This window comes from Salvelinus alpinus, chromosome 11, assembly GCF_045679555.1.
Source record: "Salvelinus alpinus chromosome 11, SLU_Salpinus.1, whole genome shotgun sequence".
NCBI classification, from domain to species: domain Eukaryota; kingdom Metazoa; phylum Chordata; class Actinopteri; order Salmoniformes; family Salmonidae; genus Salvelinus; species Salvelinus alpinus.
In genome coordinates, this window is record NC_092096.1 from 68,185,598 (window position 1) to 68,208,046 (window position 22,449).

General features: G+C 45.8%; 1 protein-coding gene across 2 annotated transcripts in view; it reads left to right on the forward strand.

The window, feature by feature from the left end:
* The window catches only part of adam19a (ADAM metallopeptidase domain 19a), a 216,165-nt gene that overhangs the window by 150,274 nt on the left and 43,442 nt on the right, over positions 1 to 22,449 (forward strand). For both annotated transcript variants that reach the window (XM_071334073.1, XM_071334074.1), the window contains 2 exons: positions 4,033 to 4,109; positions 11,885 to 12,068. In XM_071334073.1, coding sequence (XP_071190174.1) covers positions 4,033 to 4,109; positions 11,885 to 12,068 — 261 coding nt within the window. The remainder of the gene's footprint in view (positions 1 to 4,032; positions 4,110 to 11,884; positions 12,069 to 22,449) is intronic.

The window sequence follows — 22,449 nt, forward strand, 5'->3', positions numbered from 1 at the left end:
CACACACACGCACGCACACCGCAGACACACCACACACACACACACACACATCACAACACACACACACACACACACACACACACAACACACACACACACACACACACACACACACACACACACACACACACACACACACACACACACACACACACACACACACATATCACAACACACACACACCACACACACACATATCATAACACACACACACCACACACACATATATCACAACACACACACACACACATATCACAACACAAACACACCACACACACATACACACATATCACACACACACACACACACACACTCTGAGGCACATGCACAGACAGAAGCACATTCACACAGAAACAAGGAAGCATTGATGCACATTCAATGACACACACACACAGACACACACACACACACACTTTTGTGAGGTGGTACAAACACACACTACATGTGTGTGTGGACAACAAGAACAACAAAGACAACATTGATTTTCTCTCTCACATGACCAAGCATGAGAATTTTATCTTCCCACAAGTCATTCAATGAAGTATTCAGGGAAAGACTAAAAGAGCCTATAAATTAACAACACATGAATAGCCGATGAAATCTACATCTCTCATTCTCAGAACTACAGAATTACTCTTAGTCCTGTCGGGTTATTTCTGCCTGGTAACAACCCAATGCCAGAGGATGTGGGCAGATGAGTGTGGGCCGTGAATTTATGATTAAGCATCCGGCTCTTTAAAAGAAAACACGTGACTCTAGAGTTTCTAGAACATTCAACAGGAAGAGGAACCGAAACATCTATCTACCCTGTCACGTGACCCGGGTCTATTTTTCCCCCAGTGACACAGATATAATTGACTGTGGTCGTGGTGTGGGTTAACTGTTATGGGTTAACCCTAAACCCAACCTCCAGACCACTACAACCCAAACGGTAAACCCTTTGGACCACGGAAACCAAGATAACACATTCCAGTCCAGTCAGTGTCAGCAGTGTGGGGGGGGGGGGGGGGAGGGCGTTGGGGTGGGGTGTTGGGGGGTGGGGGGGTTAAACATCAATGTGAACTGAAGATAATTCACAGATAATAATCTGTTAATCCTTTACAGCTGTGACAGACTAGACGCCTGTGGAGGAGAAGAGTGTCGAGATCCCCCCATGACTTACCTGTTCCTATCTTTACTCCTCGTTAGAATCAGAAACTTACTTCTACTATATGACTTCGTGATACGACTACAGAGATGAAACTGAATAAAAGAGATGAAACCGATTCTTTTTTTTTTAAAGACGAAACTATATTTAAGAGATTACGCTGGATAGAAGTGTTATTAATCAGAGTCTATGGAGTTAGGTGAAATTGTTGATGTGCTTTCAGCTTCCTACTGACGCAATGTTATTTCCAGACAGTTGGCCAATATTTAAAGTGAGGCACAAGTGGCTGCGTTGGTAATTACATAATTTGACAGCCATTTAGAGTCGATTTGGAGCCGTATGCAAATGAGATTGGTGGGAAAGGGCAGCGGGGTGTTTTATTGGCTTGTTAGTAGCGGCGTTGAAGAGTTCTGACAAAAGTCATGACCACGTTCTCTGAATGGCGATTCGACGTAAACGAAGAAGAAAAGTGTCGTGACACTGTGATGGAAAGAAACTTTTTTATAACACACACACACACACACACACACACACACACACACACACACACACACACACACACACACACACACACACACACACACACACACACACACACACACACACACACACAGACACACACACATACAGACACACACACACACACACACACACACACACACACACAACCACACACACACACACACACACACACACACACACACACACACACACACACACACACACACACACACACACACACACACACACACACACACACACACACACACACACACACACACACACACACACACACACACACACACACACACACAGACACAAACAGACACACACACATACAGACACACACACACACACACACACACACACACACACACACACACACACACACACACACACACACACACACAAACAGACACACACACACACACACACACACACACACACACACACACACACACACACACACACACACACACACACACACACACACACACACACACACACACACACACACACACACACACACACACACACACACACACACAGACAGACAGGAAACGAGTGAATCTATGAGTCTTGCTGTTCATGGTGTCCACCGAGACACCCTCCACATCCTCCTCTACAGAGCAGTAAAATTGCCAACCAATTTTCCGTGAAGGTTGTATTTTTTTTCCTTTTCTCCCAGAACGTTCTCTCGTTCTAAAAGCAATTCATGGTTTAAAAAAACAAAAAAAATCTAAAAAAATCTAAACAACAACAAAAACATATTTTTCTATTCTGTTTCTGCTCAAGTGAACCCAAGTAGCAACCTGACAATCTTCATATAAAAGGAAAGCTCTGTATGCTTGTAGGTGCATGTTGATGAGCTTCTGCGGTTCTGAGGTGTTTATTTACAGGAGACTCCTTCCCAGACGGCATGTTACAACACGCCTGAAACATGGCAGAGGCATTGTGTGTAACATGTTGTGTGTAGGCTTTCCTCCATCGACATCATGTGGTGAGACAGACACGAGCCTCTTAGATTGGCAGGGAGCGTTTTCACTGACAATTGATTTGTCTGTCCTCCATGCATGAGCGTACCCATCGCTTCTGACGTTCATATAGATGAGCTTATTTCACAGTCTGACGGGCAGACCAAAGCCTTTTAAATAGCCAAGAATTGTCATTTATGCACAATATAAGCTTGTTTCCGAATAAATTAATTGGATGTTGGTGTGTTTTGCGGCGGAGGCCCCGGGGCCACAAAAGCAACACCGGAGGACAATGCTCTGTGACATCGTCCGTGGCCCATTGTGACATCAAGTCCCTGTCCATTGTGACATAATTTCCAGGACAGCCAGCTCAGGTCAAAGGTCAACAGGAAGTTTGTGTTCTGTTGCTTCTTAGAGGCAGAAAAACAGAGCCGCAGTTTCTCATAAAAGAAAGATGTTTAATGCAACTGCAGTGACAATGCAGGCTATATATCGAGGCAAGAACATCTCTGTTTTATTAAATCCTCTGTTGCTGTTTTCATCTTGATGTACGTGCTGCATTACTGTGCAGGAAAGCTGAATTCAAAATGGAGTTGTATTCAGACTCACAGCCCTCATCTACGTGCGTATCGAGAAATAGAAGCACATACGGTAGCTCGATAAGAGAGAAAATACACCATTTCACTGAAACCCCCGAAGATTCTAAATGAATGCACAGACATCGATGTAATGTTCTACGCCAGAAGCATTCCGACCTTGCTTCTGATATTCAGGTCGCTATGGTAACATGACTCAAAGGCAACTGGCACTCTCCATACAACGCTAATTGTTTTGGATTTCATGGAAAAGACCAATGCATCCAGTAGGCATTCGGCCCACTCTGTATAGCACTCAACAGACCGAAATGGGTACGTAATGACGCAGCCTGTAGCCCTGTCCCTTGGAAGGACGTCTGACATACCTCACCCTCGGCACACAAAAGGGTTGTCGGCATAAAAATAAAAGAAATCCTTGTAAAAAATATGCTAATCTTTTTCTCCGAACACTCGTGCAAAGATCGTCCTGGAGCAACAACAGTGAAGCTCCGGCATTGAGTCACCGAAAAACATCAAGGATCGAGCGAGTGTTGTACATTTCTACTGATTAGACAGAGACATTTGTCCAAACCCAGGACATGTTGTGTTGCAGTGTACCAGCTGGTCACTAATGAAACATTGGATCTATAGGAACCTTTTTTTTCACCGCGTCAATACCCAGAATCCATTTATCACAAGATGCAGGCCTATAGGATTTAGTGTCCATATAAACATTATGGTATAGTATAGTATGTTTGACTCTCTCTCTCTCTCGCTCTCTCCCCCTCCCTCCCTTCCTCTCTCCCTCTCTCCCCCTCCCTCCCTCATCATCACAGGATCACTGCTTCTACCACGGGCATGTAAGAGGACACATGGACTCCTGGGCAGCCCTTAGCACATGTTCAGGAGTGAGGTACGTAATTTTTTTTATTTTTTATTGGCTTTATCATCATTTCTAACCTGTTCTTGGATTTTCAGTCTCTTGGTAGATGTTTCCCTGTTAGGCACTGATCCAGAATCAGCTTGAATTTTTACAAATCCTAACCTTAATCATTAGTTGGAAGAAATGCTACACTGACCTTAGTTCAGTGTCTCGAGGCAACTTCCAGCTGGAGTAAATTCTGTCATGTTTCTCCAAATGAACCATAGAGTGGGATAACAAAGTTCTACCTCAAACACCCAGAATTCAGTCTGATATTTATTTTTATTTTACGTAACTCTGTTGCTGGATGTAAACTACCTCAGGCAAGTAGTGTGAGTTTTCATTAAACTCGCTGGCTAATTCAATTCCTCAAATCTTCTTTTCGGGATACAGTTTAGAAGTCTTTAAATTTTCCCTGCCTCAGAACAGAATTTAATAGGACACTTCTTGCATATCAAATGCTTTGAAATTGGAGCTTGTCCTGTGGAAAAAGATGTCCCCTGTCGCCACCCGTACACCCTGAAAAATATATCCACGAATTTGATCCGAAGAACTCGAGTTTCTATCGCTCTTGATTAGAAATGGATTCCACCAGCCTGCTCAGCCAATCCTAGACTGATAACAGAGTTTCACACACGTTTGTGCTCCAATAACAGTTGTTTTATCTTTAATATTTTCTCTGTGATACTCTTTTTATGTCTCTCAGACAGCAAGAGGAGCTAATTTGTAGTGGCTGTTTGTCCTGGCTGAGGATGTAGTGAGATGCGATCAGTCACAGGTTAGGAGGAAACTGAGGAGACAGGTGTGAGGTGAAACCGAGGACAGCAACTCAACAGAATGAAAATGTCTAACCTACACGGAGAATGTGAGAAAAAAAACTTAGTTGATCAAATAACAACTTTCAACAAAGGCAAGAGCTAAACTAAAGGGTCACACAAGATACAAATCTGAGGGCCAATCACTTTATAAGGCCAACCAAAGACACTTCATAGAACAGTCGTAAGCAAATGGCATGCTATAGAAAGGGTGGCAAAGCGTTAACCTCTATTACGTAATCGTAGGCTTTATCACACTGGCGTGTTTTCCTTGGACACGGAACGTCATGAGGGCGTAGTTAAACGGGTACCTGGTAATGCCGATAAGTGAGGTCATACCCCCTTGCTTTAGTCATATTAGTTCGTGAGACTCGTCATCAATAACAAAGGTTCCATCATGGAACACCCAAAAGTTCCAGAATCCCTTCTGCCATTCCGTTCTATTGTCTGTGTTCCATCCCTGCCATTCCGTTCTATTGTCTGTGTTCCATCCCTGCCCTTCCGTTCTATTGTCTGTGTTCCATCCCTGCCATTCCGTTCTATTGTCTGTGTTCCATCCCTGCCATTCCGTTCTATTGTCTGTGTTCCATCCCTGCCATTCCGTTCTATTGTCTGTGTTCCATCCCTGCCCTTTTCCGCTCTTCGTAGCAGTTCTCCGGCTGTGTTGTATATTTTCAGTTCCCTTCCAATATCACCTCCCAGCTCATATTCCCCACTGGCCACCGTCACGCACCAAAGACAGAAGTGTTTCTGTATTGACTCAAAATTGAATTAGGTGGTGACGGGAGAGTGAGCTGGACTCACCCAAACCCTGAACTTCAACGAACCTGACTTGTCACGGTTCCAATGTAAGCCAGGGAATATTGTGTTCAGTTTCGACGTGCCATGGCTGAAAGGGCCTGGTGTGTGTGTGTGTGTGTGTGTGTGTGTGTGTGTGTGTGTGTGTGTGTGTGTGTGTGTGTGTGTGTGTGTGTGTGTGTGTGTGTGTGTGTGTGTGTGTACATGCTTCACATGCATACCTTTTCATGAGACCAATTTGATTCCCATTTGATTCCCATTTGATTCCCATTTGATTGCCATGTATTGTGTGTGTTTCTTTGCTGTGCTGATATCTACTGGGACAAAGAGCTCCATAGCGGAGGTGCATTACACAATGTGGATCACAGTACCTTCTCCAGCCATAGCACACACTGTGGATCACAGTACCTTCTCCAGCCATAGCACACACTGTGGATCACAGTACCTTCTCCAGCCACATTACACACTGTGGATCACAGTACCTTCTCCAGCCACATTACACACTGTGGATCACAGTACCTTCTCCAGCCACATCACACACTGTGGATCACAGTACCTTCTCCAGCCACATCACACACTGTGGATCACAGTACCTTCTCCAGCCACATTACACACTGTGGATCACAGTACCTTCTCCAGCCACATCACACACTGTGGATCACAGTACCTTCTCCAGCCACAGCACACACTGTGGATCACAGTACCTTCTCCAGCACACACTGTGGATCACAGTACCTTCTCCAGCCACAGCACACACTGTGGATCACAGTACCTTCTCCAGCACACACTGTGGATCACAGTACCTTCTCCAGCCACAGCACACACTGTGGATCACAGTACCTTCTCCAGCCACAGCACACACTGTGGATCACAGTACCTTCTCCAGCACACACTGTGGATCACAGTACCTTCTCCAGCACACACTGTGGATCACAGTACCTTCTCCAGCACACACTGTGGATCACAGTACCTTCTCCAGCCACACTGTGGATCACAGTACCTTCTCCAGCCACAGCACACACTGTGGATCACAGTACCTTCTCCAGCCACATCACACACTGTGGATCACAGTACCTTCTCCAGCCACAGCACACACTGTGGATCACAGTACCTTCTCCAGCCACATCACACACTGTGGATCACAGTACCTTCTCCAGCACACACTGTGGATCACAGTACCTTCTCCAGCCACAGCACACACTGTGGATCACAGTACCTTCTCCAGCCACATCACACACTGTGGATCACAGTACCTTCTCCAGCCACATCACACACTGTGGATCACAGTACCTTCTCCAGCCACATTACACACTGTGGATCACAGTACCTTCTCCAGCCACATCACACACTGTGGATCACAGTACCTTCTCCAGCACACACTGTGGATCACAGTACCTTCTCCAGCAAACACTGTGGATCACAGTACCTTCTCCAGCCACATCACACACTGTGGATCACAGTACCTTCTCCAGCACACACTGTGGATCACAGTACCTTCTCCAGCACACACTGTGGATCACAGTACCTTCTCCAGCCACATCACACACTGTGGATCACAGTACCTTCTCCAGCACACACTGTGGATCACAGTACCTTCTCCAGCCACATCACACACTGTGGATCACAGTACCTTCTCCAGCCACATTACACACTGTGGATCACAGTACCTTCTCCAGCCACATCACACACTGTGGATCACAGTACCTTCTCCAGCCACATCACACACTGTGGATCACAGTACCTTCTCCAGCCACAGCACACACTGTGGATCACAGTACCTTCTCCAGCACACACTGTGGATCACAGTACCTTCTCCAGCCACAGCACACACTGTGGATCACAGTACCTTCTCCAGCCACAGCACACACTGTGGATCACAGTACCTTCTCCAGCCACAGCACACACTGTGGATCACAGTACCTTCTCCAGCCACAGCACACACTGTGGATCACAGTACCTTCTCCAGCCACAGCACACACTGTGGATCACAGTACCTTCTCCAGCACACACTGTGGATCACAGTACCTTCTCCAGCACACACTGTGGATCACAGTACCTTCTCCAGCACACACTGTGGATCACAGTACCTTCTCCAGCCACACTGTGGATCACAGTACCTTCTCCAGCCACAGCACACACTGTGGATCACAGTACCTTCTCCAGCCACATCACACACTGTGGATCACAGTACCTTCTCCAGCCACAGCACACACTGTGGATCACAGTACCTTCTCCAGCCACATCACACACTGTGGATCACAGTACCTTCTCCAGCACACACTGTGGATCACAGTACCTTCTCCAGCCACAGCACACACTGTGGATCACAGTACCTTCTCCAGCCACATCACACACTGTGTTTCACAGTACCTTCTCCAGCACACACTGTGGATCACAGTACCTTCTCCAGCCACATCACACACTGTGGATCACAGTACCTTCTCCAGCCACATCACACACTGTGGATCACAGTACCTTCTCCAGCCACATCACACACTGTGGATCACAGTACCTTCTCCAGCCACATCACACACTGTGGATCACAGTACCTTCTCCAGCCACATCACACACTGTGGATCACAGTACCTTCTCCAGCCACATCACACACTGTGGATCACAGTACCTTCTCCAGCCACAGCACACACTGTGGATCACAGTACCTTCTCCAGCCACATCACACACTGTGGATCACAGTACCTTCTCCAGCCACAGCACACACTGTGGATCACAGTACCTTCTCCAGCCACATCACACACTGTGGATCACAGTACCTTCTCCAGCACACACTGTGGATCACAGTACCTTCTCCAGCCACAGCACACACTGTGGATCACAGTACCTTCTCCAGCCACATCACACACTGTGTTTCACAGTACCTTCTCCAGCACACACTGTGGATCACAGTACCTTCTCCAGCCACATCACACACTGTGGATCACAGTACCTTCTCCAGCCACATCACACACTGTGGATCACAGTACCTTCTCCAGCCACATCACACACTGTGGATCACAGTACCTTCTCCAGCCACATCACACACTGTGGATCACAGTACCTTCTCCAGCAACATCACACACTGTGGATCACAGTACCTTCTCCAGCCACAGCACACACTGTGGATCACAGTACCTTCTCCAGCACACACTGTGGATCACAGTACCTTCTCCAGCCACAGCACACACTGTGGATCACAGTACCTTCTCCAGCCACAGCACACACTGTGGATCACAGTACCTTCTCCAGCACACACTGTGGATCACAGTACCTTCTCCAGCACACACTGTGGATCACAGTACCTTCTCCAGCCACATCACACACTGTGGATCACAGTACCTTCTCCAGCCACATCACACACTGTGGATCACAGTACCTTCTCCAGCCACAGCACACACTGTGGATCACAGTACCTTCTCCAGCACACACTGTGGATCACAGTACCTTCTCCAGCCACAGCACACACTGTGGATCACAGTACCTTCTCCAGCACACACTGTGGATCACAGTACCTTCTCCAGCCACATCACACACTGTGGATCACAGTACCTTCTCCAGCACACACTGTGGATCACAGTACCTTCTCCAGCACACACTGTGGATCACAGTACCTTCTCCAGCACACACTGTGGATCACAGTACCTTCTCCAGCCACACTGTGGATCACAGTACCTTCTCCAGCCACAGCACACACTGTGGATCACAGTACCTTCTCCAGCCACATCACACACTGTGGATCACAGTACCTTCTCCAGCCACAGCACACACTGTGGATCACAGTACCTTCTCCAGCCACATCACACACTGTGGATCACAGTACCTTCTCCAGCACACACTGTGGATCACAGTACCTTCTCCAGCCACAGCACACACTGTGGATCACAGTACCTTCTCCAGCCACATCACACACTGTGTTTCACAGTACCTTCTCCAGCACACACTGTGGATCACAGTACCTTCTCCAGCCACATCACACACTGTGGATCACAGTACCTTCTCCAGCCACATCACACACTGTGGATCACAGTACCTTCTCCAGCCACATCACACACTGTGGATCACAGTACCTTCTCCAGCCACATCACACACTGTGGATCACAGTACCTTCTCCAGCCACATCACACACTGTGGATCACAGTACCTTCTCCAGCCACATCACACACTGTGGATCACAGTACCTTCTCCAGCCACATCACACACTGTGGATCACAGTACCTTCTCCAGCCACATCACACACTGTGGATCACAGTACCTTCTCCAGCCACATCACACACTGTGGATCACAGTACCTTCTCCAGCCACATCACACACTGTGGATCACAGTACCTTCTCCAGCCACATTACACACTGTGGATCACAGTACCTTCTCCAGCCACATCACACACTGTGGATCACAGTACCTTCTCCAGCACACACTGTGGATCACAGTACCTTCTCCAGCCACATCACACACTGTGGATCACAGTACCTTCTCCAGCCACAGCACACACTGTGGATCACAGTACCTTCTCCAGCACACACTGTGGATCACAGTACCTTCTCCAGCACACACTGTGGATCACAGTACCTTCTCCAGCCACATCACACACTGTGGATCACAGTACCTTCTCCAGCACACACTGTGGATCACAGTACCTTCTCCAGCCACATCACACACTGTGGATCACAGTACCTTCTCCAGCCACAGCACACACTGTGGATCACAGTACCTTCTCCAGCACACACTGTGGATCACAGTACCTTCTCCAGCACACACTGTGGATCACAGTACCTTCTCCAGCCACATCACACACTGTGGATCACAGTACCTTCTCCAGCACACACTGTGGATCACAGTACCTTCTCCAGCCACATCACACACTGTGGATCACAGTACCTTCTCCAGCCACAGCACACACTGTGGATCACAGTACCTTCTCCAGCACACACTGTGGATCACAGTACCTTCTCCAGCACACACTGTGGATCACAGTACCTTCTCCAGCCACATCACACACTGTGGATCACAGTACCTTCTCCAGCCACATCACTCCAGAAAGCATGACTTCTCTCTGAGGTGGAAAAACACAGTGGATGTTTATTTTCGACCGCCGCCGCAGTCGTTTCTTTTCTGTCCCTCTTTTGCTTACAGGCTCATTTTCAATAAATGCTGAATTTTTACTAATAAATGTGTTCTCTGTTGATAACATGGATTTTACATTGAATCATTTTCTCACCTTACATTCTGAGAAAAAAAAAAGGTGCTGTCTATAACCTAAAAGGGATCTTCGACTGTCCCCATAGGACAACCCTTTGAATGACCAATTTGGGTTCCATGTAGAACCCCTTCAACAGAGGGCTCCACATGGAACTAAAACGGGTTCTCATATGGGGACAGTCGAAGAACTCTTTTGGAACCATTTCTAAGAGTGTAGTGCTTGGTAATGTCTGTTTCAGTGCAGCGGGATTACAGAGTGTATTCCTACAATTACAATGGAGCTGCAACCAGTGTGTGTGTGTGTGTGTGTGTGTGTGTGTGTGTGTGTGTGTGTGTGTGTGTGTGTGTGTGTGTGTGTGTATGGGAGGGAGGGGTCTGATGATGAAAGGGGGTACAGCCTCCTCAATCTTTCTCTCACTCGCATACACACACACACACACACACACACACACACACACACACACACACACACACACACACACACACACACACACACACACACACACACACACACACACACACACACACACACACACACAACCTCTTGACAGATAATGATGGAGAGTGACTCACTCTGCCTGTAAATGGCCTTTTACAGCCCTCTATCCTCTTGGACAAGTTCCCTCCAGGCTCCTCTGTATGAGGCCACAGGCTAAAACCTCCATATGGTACAGCTCTGTTGTTTATAGCTCAAATACCACTTCCCTTAGGGCCTCTGGGTCCTTCATCGCCCCCTGCTGGTCAACACGGGAACTACCCCAGGGCAAATCTACTGTGACAATCCACTGACATTCCACATGATACATGTCATGTAATATTATCATATGTGTTATCTTATGTAAAATAAATAATGTTGCTTAACTGCATAAAATATTTGTTGCTGTTTTGGTTATTTTTAAATGTAGTAATTTTTTGTGTTCGTCCAATCATGCCTCTTTAATCTCTCCCTCTTGCTGAAACAGGGGCCTGATTGCCTTGAACTCAAATGACACCTACTACCTTGAGCCAATCAGAGGGCTGGACTCTCTCCATCACTCGCTGGTCAGCGCAGACGATCTGCCAATCAGAGGCGGGACTTGCGGCCACGGGCATCAGACTGGACACCCCAACCTCCTCTCCGGTCTGATGCAACCTTTACATCAAAGGGTGAGGGACACACACCAACAGACACAACAACACAACAACAGACACAACAACACACCATCAGACACAGCTACACAACAACAGACACAACAACACACCATCAGACACAGCTACACAACAACAGACACAACAACACACCATCAGACACAGCTACACAACAACAGACACAACAACACACCATCAGACACAGCTACACAACAACAGACACAACAACACAACAACAGACACAGCTACACAACAACAGACACAACAACACACCATCAGACACAGCTACACAACAACAGACACAACAACACACCATCAGACACAGCTACACAACAACAGACACAACAACACACCATCAGACACAGCTACACAACAACACACCAACAAACACACCAACAAACACAGCTACACAACAACAGACACAACAACACACCATCAGACACAGCTACACAACAACACACCAACAAACACACCAACAAACACAGCTACACAACAACAGACACAACAACACACCATCAGACACAGCTACACAACAACACACCAACAAACACACCAACAAACACAGCTACACAACAACACACACTAACAGATACAACAACACACACAACAACACACCATCAGACACAGCTACACAACAACACACACAACAACACACCAACAGACACAGCTACACAACAACAGACACAGCTACACAACAACACACACTAACAGATACAACAACACACACAACAACACACCATCAGACACAGCTACACAACAACACACACAACAACACACCAACAGACACAGCTACACAACAACAGACACAGCTACACAACAACAGACACAGCAACACACCAACAGACACAGCAACACACCAACAGACACAGCTACACATCAACAGACACTAACAGATACAACAACACACACAACAACACACCAACAAACACAGCTACACAACAACAGACACAGCTACACACCAACAGACACAGCAACACACCAACAGACACAGCAACACACCAACAGACACAGCTACACATCAACAGACACTAACAGATACAACAACACACACAACAACACACCAACAAACACAGCTACACACCAACAGACACAGCTACACACCAACAGACACAGCAACACACCAACAGACACAGCTACACACCAACAGACACAGCAACACACCAACAGACACAGCAACACACCAACAGACACAGCTACACAACAACAGACACAGCTACACACCAACAGACACAGCAACACACCAACAGACACAGCAACACACCAACAGACACAGCTACACATCAACAGACACTAACAGATACAACAACACACACAACAACACACCAACAAACACAGCTACACACCAACAGACACAGCTACACACCAACAGACACAGCTACACACCAACAGACACAGCTACACACCAACAGACACAGCAACACACCAACAGACACAGCAACACACCAACAGACACAGCTACACAACAACAGACACAGCAACACATCAACAGACACAGCAACACACCAACAGACACAGCTACACACCAACAGACACAGCTACACACCAACAGACACAGCTACACACCAACAGACACAGCAACACACCAACAGACACAGCAACACACCAACAGACACAGCTACACACCAACAGACACAGCAACACACCAACAGACACAGCTACACACCAACAGACACAGCAACACACCAACAGACACAGCTACACACCAACAGACACAGCAACACACCAACAGACACAGCTACACAACAACAGACACTAACAGATACAACAACACACACAACAACACACCAACAAACACAGCTACACAACAACAGACACAGCAACACACCAACAGACACAGCAACACACCAACAGACACAGCAACACACCAACAGACACAGCAACACACCAACAGACACAGCTACACACCAACAGACACAGCTACACACCAACAGACACAGCAACACACCAACAGACACAGCAACACACCAACAGACACAGCTACACACCAACAGACACAGCAACACACCAACAGACACAGCTACACACCAACAGACACAGCAACACACCAACAGACACAGCTACACACCAACAGACACAGCAACACACCAACAGACACAGCTACACAACAACAGACACTAACAGATACAACAACACACACAACAACACACCAACAAACACAGCTACACACCAACAGACACAGCTACACACCAACAGACACAGCAACACACCAACAGACACAGCAACACACCAACAGACACAGCTACACATCAACAGACACTAACAGATACAACAACACACACAACAACACACCAACAAACACAGCTACACACCAACAGACACAGCTACACACCAACAGACACAGCTACACACCAACAGACACAGCTACACACCAACAGACACAGCAACACACCAACAGACACAGCAACACACCAACAGACACAGCTACACAACAACAGACACAGCAACACACCAACAGACACAGCAACACACCAACAGACACAGCTACACACCAACAGACACAGCTACACACCAACAGACACAGCTACACACCAACAGACACAGCAACACACCAACAGACACAGCAACACACCAACAGACACAGCTACACACCAACAGACACAGCAACACACCAACAGACACAGCTACACACCAACAGACACAGCAACACACCAACAGACACAGCTACACACCAACAGACACAGCAACACACCAACAGACACAGCTACACAACAACAGACACTAACAGATACAACAACACACACAACAACACACCAACAAACACAGCTACACAACAACAGACACAGCTACACACCAACAGACACAGCAACACACCAACAGACACAGCAACACACCAACAGACACAGCTACACATCAACAGACACTAACAGATACAACAACACACACAACAACACACCAACAAACACAGCTACACACCAACAGACACAGCTACACACCAACAGACACAGCTACACACCAACAGACACAGCTACACACCAACAGACACAGCAACACACCAACAGACACAGCAACACACCAACAGACACAGCTACACAACAACAGACACAGCAACACACCAACAGACACAGCAACACACCAACAGACACAGCTACACACCAACAGACACAGCTACACACCAACAGACACAGCTACACACCAACAGACACAGCAACACACCAACAGACACAGCAACACACCAACAGACACAGCTACACACCAACAGACACAGCAACACACCAACAGACACAGCTACACACCAACAGACACAGCAACACACCAACAGACACAGCTACACACCAACAGACACAGCAACACACCAACAGACACAGCTACACAACAACAGACACTAACAGATACAACAACACACACAACAACACACCAACAAACACAGCTACACAACAACAGACACAGCAACACACCAACAGACACAGCAACACACCAACAGACACAGCAACACACCAACAGACACAGCAACACACCAACAGACACAGCTACACACCAACAGACACAGCTACACACCAACAGACACAGCAACACACCAACAGACACAGCAACACACCAACAGACACAGCTACACACCAACAGACACAGCAACACACCAACAGACACAGCTACACACCAACAGACACAGCAACACACCAACAGACACAGCTACACACCAACAGACACAGCAACACACCAACAGACACAGCTACACAACAACAGACACTAACAGATACAACAACACACACAACAACACACCAACAAACACAGCTACACACCAACAGACACAGCTACACACCAACAGACACAGCAACACACCAACAGACACAGCAACACACCAACAGACACAGCTACACATCAACAGACACTAACAGATACAACAACACACACAACAACACACCAACAAACACAGCTACACACCAACAGACACAGCTACACACCAACAGACACAGCTACACACCAACAGACACAGCTACACACCAACAGACACAGCAACACACCAACAGACACAGCAACACACCAACAGACACAGCTACACAACAACAGACACAGCAACACACCAACAGACACAGCAACACACCAACAGACACAGCTACACACCAACAGACACAGCTACACACCAACAGACACAGCTACACACCAACAGACACAGCAACACACCAACAGACACAGCAACACACCAACAGACACAGCTACACACCAACAGACACAGCAACACACCAACAGACACAGCTACACACCAACAGACACAGCAACACACCAACAGACACAGCTACACACCAACAGACACAGCAACACACCAACAGACACAGCTACACAACAACAGACACTAACAGATACAACAACACACACAACAACACACCAACAAACACAGCTACACAACAACAGACACAGCAACACACCAACAGACACAGCAACACACCAACAGACACAGCAACACACCAACAGACACAGCAACACACCAACAGACACAGCTACACACCAACAGACACAGCTACACACCAACAGACACAGCAACACACCAACAGACACAGCAACACACCAACAGACACAGCTACACACCAACAGACACAGCAACACACCAACAGACACAGCTACACACCAACAGACACAGCAACACACCAACAGACACAGCTACACACCAACAGACACAGCAACACACCAACAGACACAGCAACACACCAACAGACACAGCTACACACCAACAGACACAGCAACACACCAACAGACACAGCTACACACCAACAGACACAGCAACACACCAACAGACACAGCTACACACCAACAGACACAGCAACACACCAACAGACACAGCTACACAACAACAGACACTAACAGATACAACAACACACACAGCAACACACCAACAGACACAGCAACACACCAACAGACACAGCTACACACCAACAGACACAGCTACACACCAACAGACACAGCTACACACCAACAGACACAGCAACACACCAACAGACACAGCAACACACCAACAGACACAGCTACACACCAACAGACACAGCAACACACCAACAGACACAGCTACACACCAACAGACACAGCAACACACCAACAGACACAGCTACACACCAACAGACACAGCAACACACCAACAGACACAGCTACACAACAACAGACACTAACAGATACAACAACACACACAACAACACACCAACAAACACAGCTACACAACAACAGACACAGCAACACACCAACAGACACAGCAACACACCAACAGACACAGCAACACACCAACAGACACAGCAACACACCAACAGACACAGCTACACACCAACAGACACAGCTACACACCAACAGACACAGCAACACACCAACAGACACAGCAACACACCAACAGACACAGCTACACACCAACAGACACAGCAACACACCAACAGACACAGCTACACACCAACAGACACAGCAACACACCAACAGACACAGCTACACACCAACAGACACAGCAACACACCAACAGACACAGCTACACAACAACAGACACTAACAGATACAACAACACACACAACAACACACCAACAAACACAGCTACACAACAACAGACACAGCTACACAACAACAGACACTAACAGATACAACAACACACCAACAAACACCAACAAACACAGCTACACAACAACAGACACAGCTACACAACAACAGACACTAACAGATACAACAACACACACAACAACACACCAACAAACACACCACCACACCAACAGACACAGCTACACAACAACAGACACAGCAACACACCAACAGACACAGCTACACACCAACAGACACAGCAACACACCAACAGACACAGTAACACACCAACAGACACAGCTACACAACAACAGACACTAACAGATACAACAACACACACAACAACACACCAACAAACACACCACCACACCAACAGACACAGCTACACAACAACAGACACGAACAGATACAACAGAACAACAACGGACACAACAGACACAGCTACACATCAACAGACACTAACAGATACAACAACACACACAACAACACACGGACAGACACAACAACACACCAACAGACACAGCAACACACCAACAGACACAGCAACACACCAACAGACACAGCAACACACCAACAGACACAACAACACACCAACAGACACAGCAACACACCAACAGACACAGCAACACACCAACAGACACAGCAACACACCAACAGACACAGCAACACACCAACAGACACAGCAACACACCAACAGACACAGCTACACACCAACAGACACAGCAACACACCAACAGACACAGCAACACACCAACAGACACAGCTACACACCAACAGACACAGCAACACACCAACAGACACAGCAACACACCAACAGACACAACAAAACACCGTCAGGCTCAACAACACACCAACAGACACAACTACACACAAACAGACACAACTACACACCAACAGACACAATAACACAACAGCACACCAACAGACACAACTACACACCAACAGACACAATAACACACCAACACACCAACAGACACAACTACACACCAACAGACACAATAACACACCAACACACCAACAGACACACCAGTAAACCAACAGACACAACAACACACAAACAGACACAACAACACACAAACAGACACAACAGACACAACAACACTCCAACAGACACACACCAACAGACACCACCAGCAAACCAACAGACACAACTACACACGAACAGACACACCAGCACACCAACAGACACAACAGCACACCAACAGACACAACAACACACCAATTGACACCAACAGACACAACAGCACACCAACAGACACAACAGCACACCAACAGGCACAACAACAGATACGACAACACACCAACAGACACAGCTACACACCAACAAACACAACGGCACACCAACAGATACACACCAACAGGCACAACAACACACTAACAGACACAACAGCACACCAACATACGCATCACCACAGCAACAGACACAACAACACACCAACAGACACAACAACACACTAACAGACACAACAACATACCAACAGAAACTTGGGGAGGCAGGTAGCCTAGTGGTTAGAGCGTTTAGCCAATAACCAAAAGGTTGCTAGATCGATATCCCCGAGCTAACAAGGTAAAAATCTGTCATTCTGCCCCTGAACAAGGCAGTTAACCCACTGTTCCCCGGTAGGCCGTCATTGTAAATAAGTATTTGTTCTTAACTGACTTGCCTAGTTAAATCAAGGTTCAATAATCAATAGACACAACAAGTCTTTATTTATTTGGACACATTTCACATTCTCTATTGACCGCAAGCCCAACAAAGTCTTTCATTTGTATAAACTGTATGGTATGTTCTCTATCAACAGAACAAACAAGAGTGACAGAAGTTTTTACAGATGAACTTTCCACCACCAGACGAAACAGAGTTACAAAAGAAACGTCTATGTTTATGTTTGCATGGCAGATGTCAGACTATGCCACGGTATATAGCCCACACTTCTATTCCAACAAACCAAACATAGAGGTACAGACAGACTCCACATCCTTCACCTCACAGTCACTAGAACACCACCAAGCACGGCAAGAGCACAAACAATACAAATATTAAAGGTTCAGAAACGGATTGATTAAATACAAACTGATTGATTAAATACAAACTGATTAAATAAATACAAACTGATTAAATAAATACAAACTGATTAAATAAATACAAACTGATTGATTAAATACAAACTGATTAAATAAATACAAACCGATTGATTAAATACAAACAGATTGATTAAATACAAACCGATTGATTAAATACAAACCGATTGATTAAATACAAACAGATTGATTAAATACAAACAGATTGATTAAATACAAACAGATTAAATACATACAAACTGATTGATTAAATACAAACTGATTGATTAAATACAAAACAGATTGATTAAATACAAACTGATTAAATAAATACAAACATATTGATTAAATACAAACTGATTAAATAAATACAAACAGATTGATTAAATACAAACTGATTAAATAAATACAAACAGATTGATTAAATACAAACTGATTAAATAAATACAAACAGATTGATGAAATACTAAAAGATACTAGCACAACAGCGCATTGCAACAGCAGAAGTTATTGTCATATTAAATGTTTAGAATAGGGATGGATAAAATTCCCAGAATGTATTCTTTAACAATATAAATGTAAAGGTGAGGAAGAACCTGCTAATGCTTTTATAGAGCATATCAAATGTAGAACAGAAGGAGACGTCTTTGCTATTAAATAGTATTTCCTGGTATTATTCCTTGAAGAGACATCTCTGCTATTAAATAGTATTTTCTGGTATTATTCCTTGAAGAGACTTCTCTGCTATTAAATAGTATTTTCTGGTATTATTCCTTGAAGAGACTTCTCTGCTATTAAATAGTATTTTCTGGTATTATTCCTTGAAGAGACTTCTCTGCTATTAAATAGTATTTTCTGGTATTATTCCTTGAAGAGACGTCTCTGCTATTAAATAGTATTTTCTGGTATTATTCCTTGAAGAGACTTCTCTGCTATTAAATAGTCTTTTCTGGTATTATTCCTTGAAGAGACGTCTCTGCTATTAAATAGTATTTTCTGGTATTATTCCTTGAAGAGACGTCTCTGCTATTAAATAGTATTTTCTGGTATTATTCCTTGAAGAGACTTCTCTGCTATTAAATAGTCTTTTCTGGTATTATTCCTTGAAGAGACGTCTCTGCTATTAAATAGTATTTTCTGGTATTATTCCTTGAAGAGACGTCTCTGCTATTAAATAGTATTTTCTGGTATTATTCCTTGAAGAGAAAGCTTCTTTTTTGTGTGATTAACCTTCTGATGTGATGGACATAGTATTCATCAGTCTCTTTGCGGGGATGATTACATGGCTATTGACTACACACATGCAAACCTGTACACACACACACGCACGCACGCACGCACACACACACACACACACACACACACACACACACACACACACACACACACACACACACACACACACACACACACACACACACACACACACACACACACACACACAGACACAGACAGACACAGAGACACAGAGACACAGAGAGAGAAAGAGTGCATTTTGTCCTTCAGAGGAAATTACCATCTCTCTTGTCATACAAGCATAAACACATTATTGGATTTCTCTTAGAGACTTTTTAGAGGCACACACAAAATCACTTCGAGGCCAGCTGAAAGGCAGAGGGAATTATACGGTTGGTGGTTTGGTCTGTTGCCGTTGCGTTTGTTTCCCCCCAGTGTGAGTCTGTCTTACTGTAGTGTCTTTCCACGGAGGAAGGCGAAAGGCTAAACACAGGGCCTAATTTGCTCCAGTGCAGCCGTGAATGCTGATAATGTCCCTGTGGTGAACAGTCATTCAAGCCTCTCTCTCTCTGTCCCTCTCTCTCTTTCTCTCTCTCTCTTTCAATTCAATTCAAGGGGCTTTATTGGCATGGGAAACATACAGTGCCTTCGGAAGGATCTACCTTACAACCTTATTCTAAAATGGATTACGTAGTTTTTTTCCTCATTAATCAACAGACAAAACCCCATAATGAAAAAGTGAAAACAGATTTTTTTGAAATGTTTGCAATTGTATTAAAAATAAAAAACAGAAATACCTTATTTGCATAAGTATTCTGACTCTTTGCTATGAGAATCGAAATTGAGCTCAGGTGCATCCTGTTTCCATTGGTCATCCTTGAGATGTTTCTACAACTTGATTGGAGTCCACCTGTAGTAAATTAAATTGATTGGACATGATTTGGAAAGGCACACACCTGTCTATATAAGGTCCCACAGTTGACAGTGCATGTCAGAGCAAAACCCAATTGTCCTTAGAGCTCTGAGACAGGATTGTGTCGAGGCACAGATCTGGGGAAGGGTACCAAAACGTTTCTGCAGCATTGAAGGTCCCCAAGAACACAGTGGCCTCCATCATTCTTAAATGGAAGAAGTTTGGAACCACCAAGACTCTTCCTAGCGCTGGCCACCCAGCCAAACTGAGCGATCGGGGGAGAAGGGCCTTAGTTAGGGAGGTGACCAAGAACCCGATGGTCACTCTGACAGAGCTCTATAGTTCCTCTGTGGAGATGAGAGAAACTTCCAGAAGGACAACCATCTCTGCAGCACTCCACCAATCAGGCCTTTCTGGTAGAGTGGCCAGACGGAAGCCACTCCTCAGTAAAAGGCACATGACAGCCCGCTTGGAGTTTACCAAAAGGCACCTAAAGACTCTCAGACCATGAGAAACAAGATTCTCTGGTCTGTTTTTCAGCGGCAGGGACTGGGAGACTAGTCAGGATCGAGGGAAAGATGAACGGAGAAAAGTACAGAGAGATCCTTGATGAAAACCTGCTCAGGACCTCAGACTGGGGCGAAGGTTCACCTTCCAACAGGACAACGATGTCACGCTCGTAGAAAAGGTCGGATCAAGGCGCAGCGT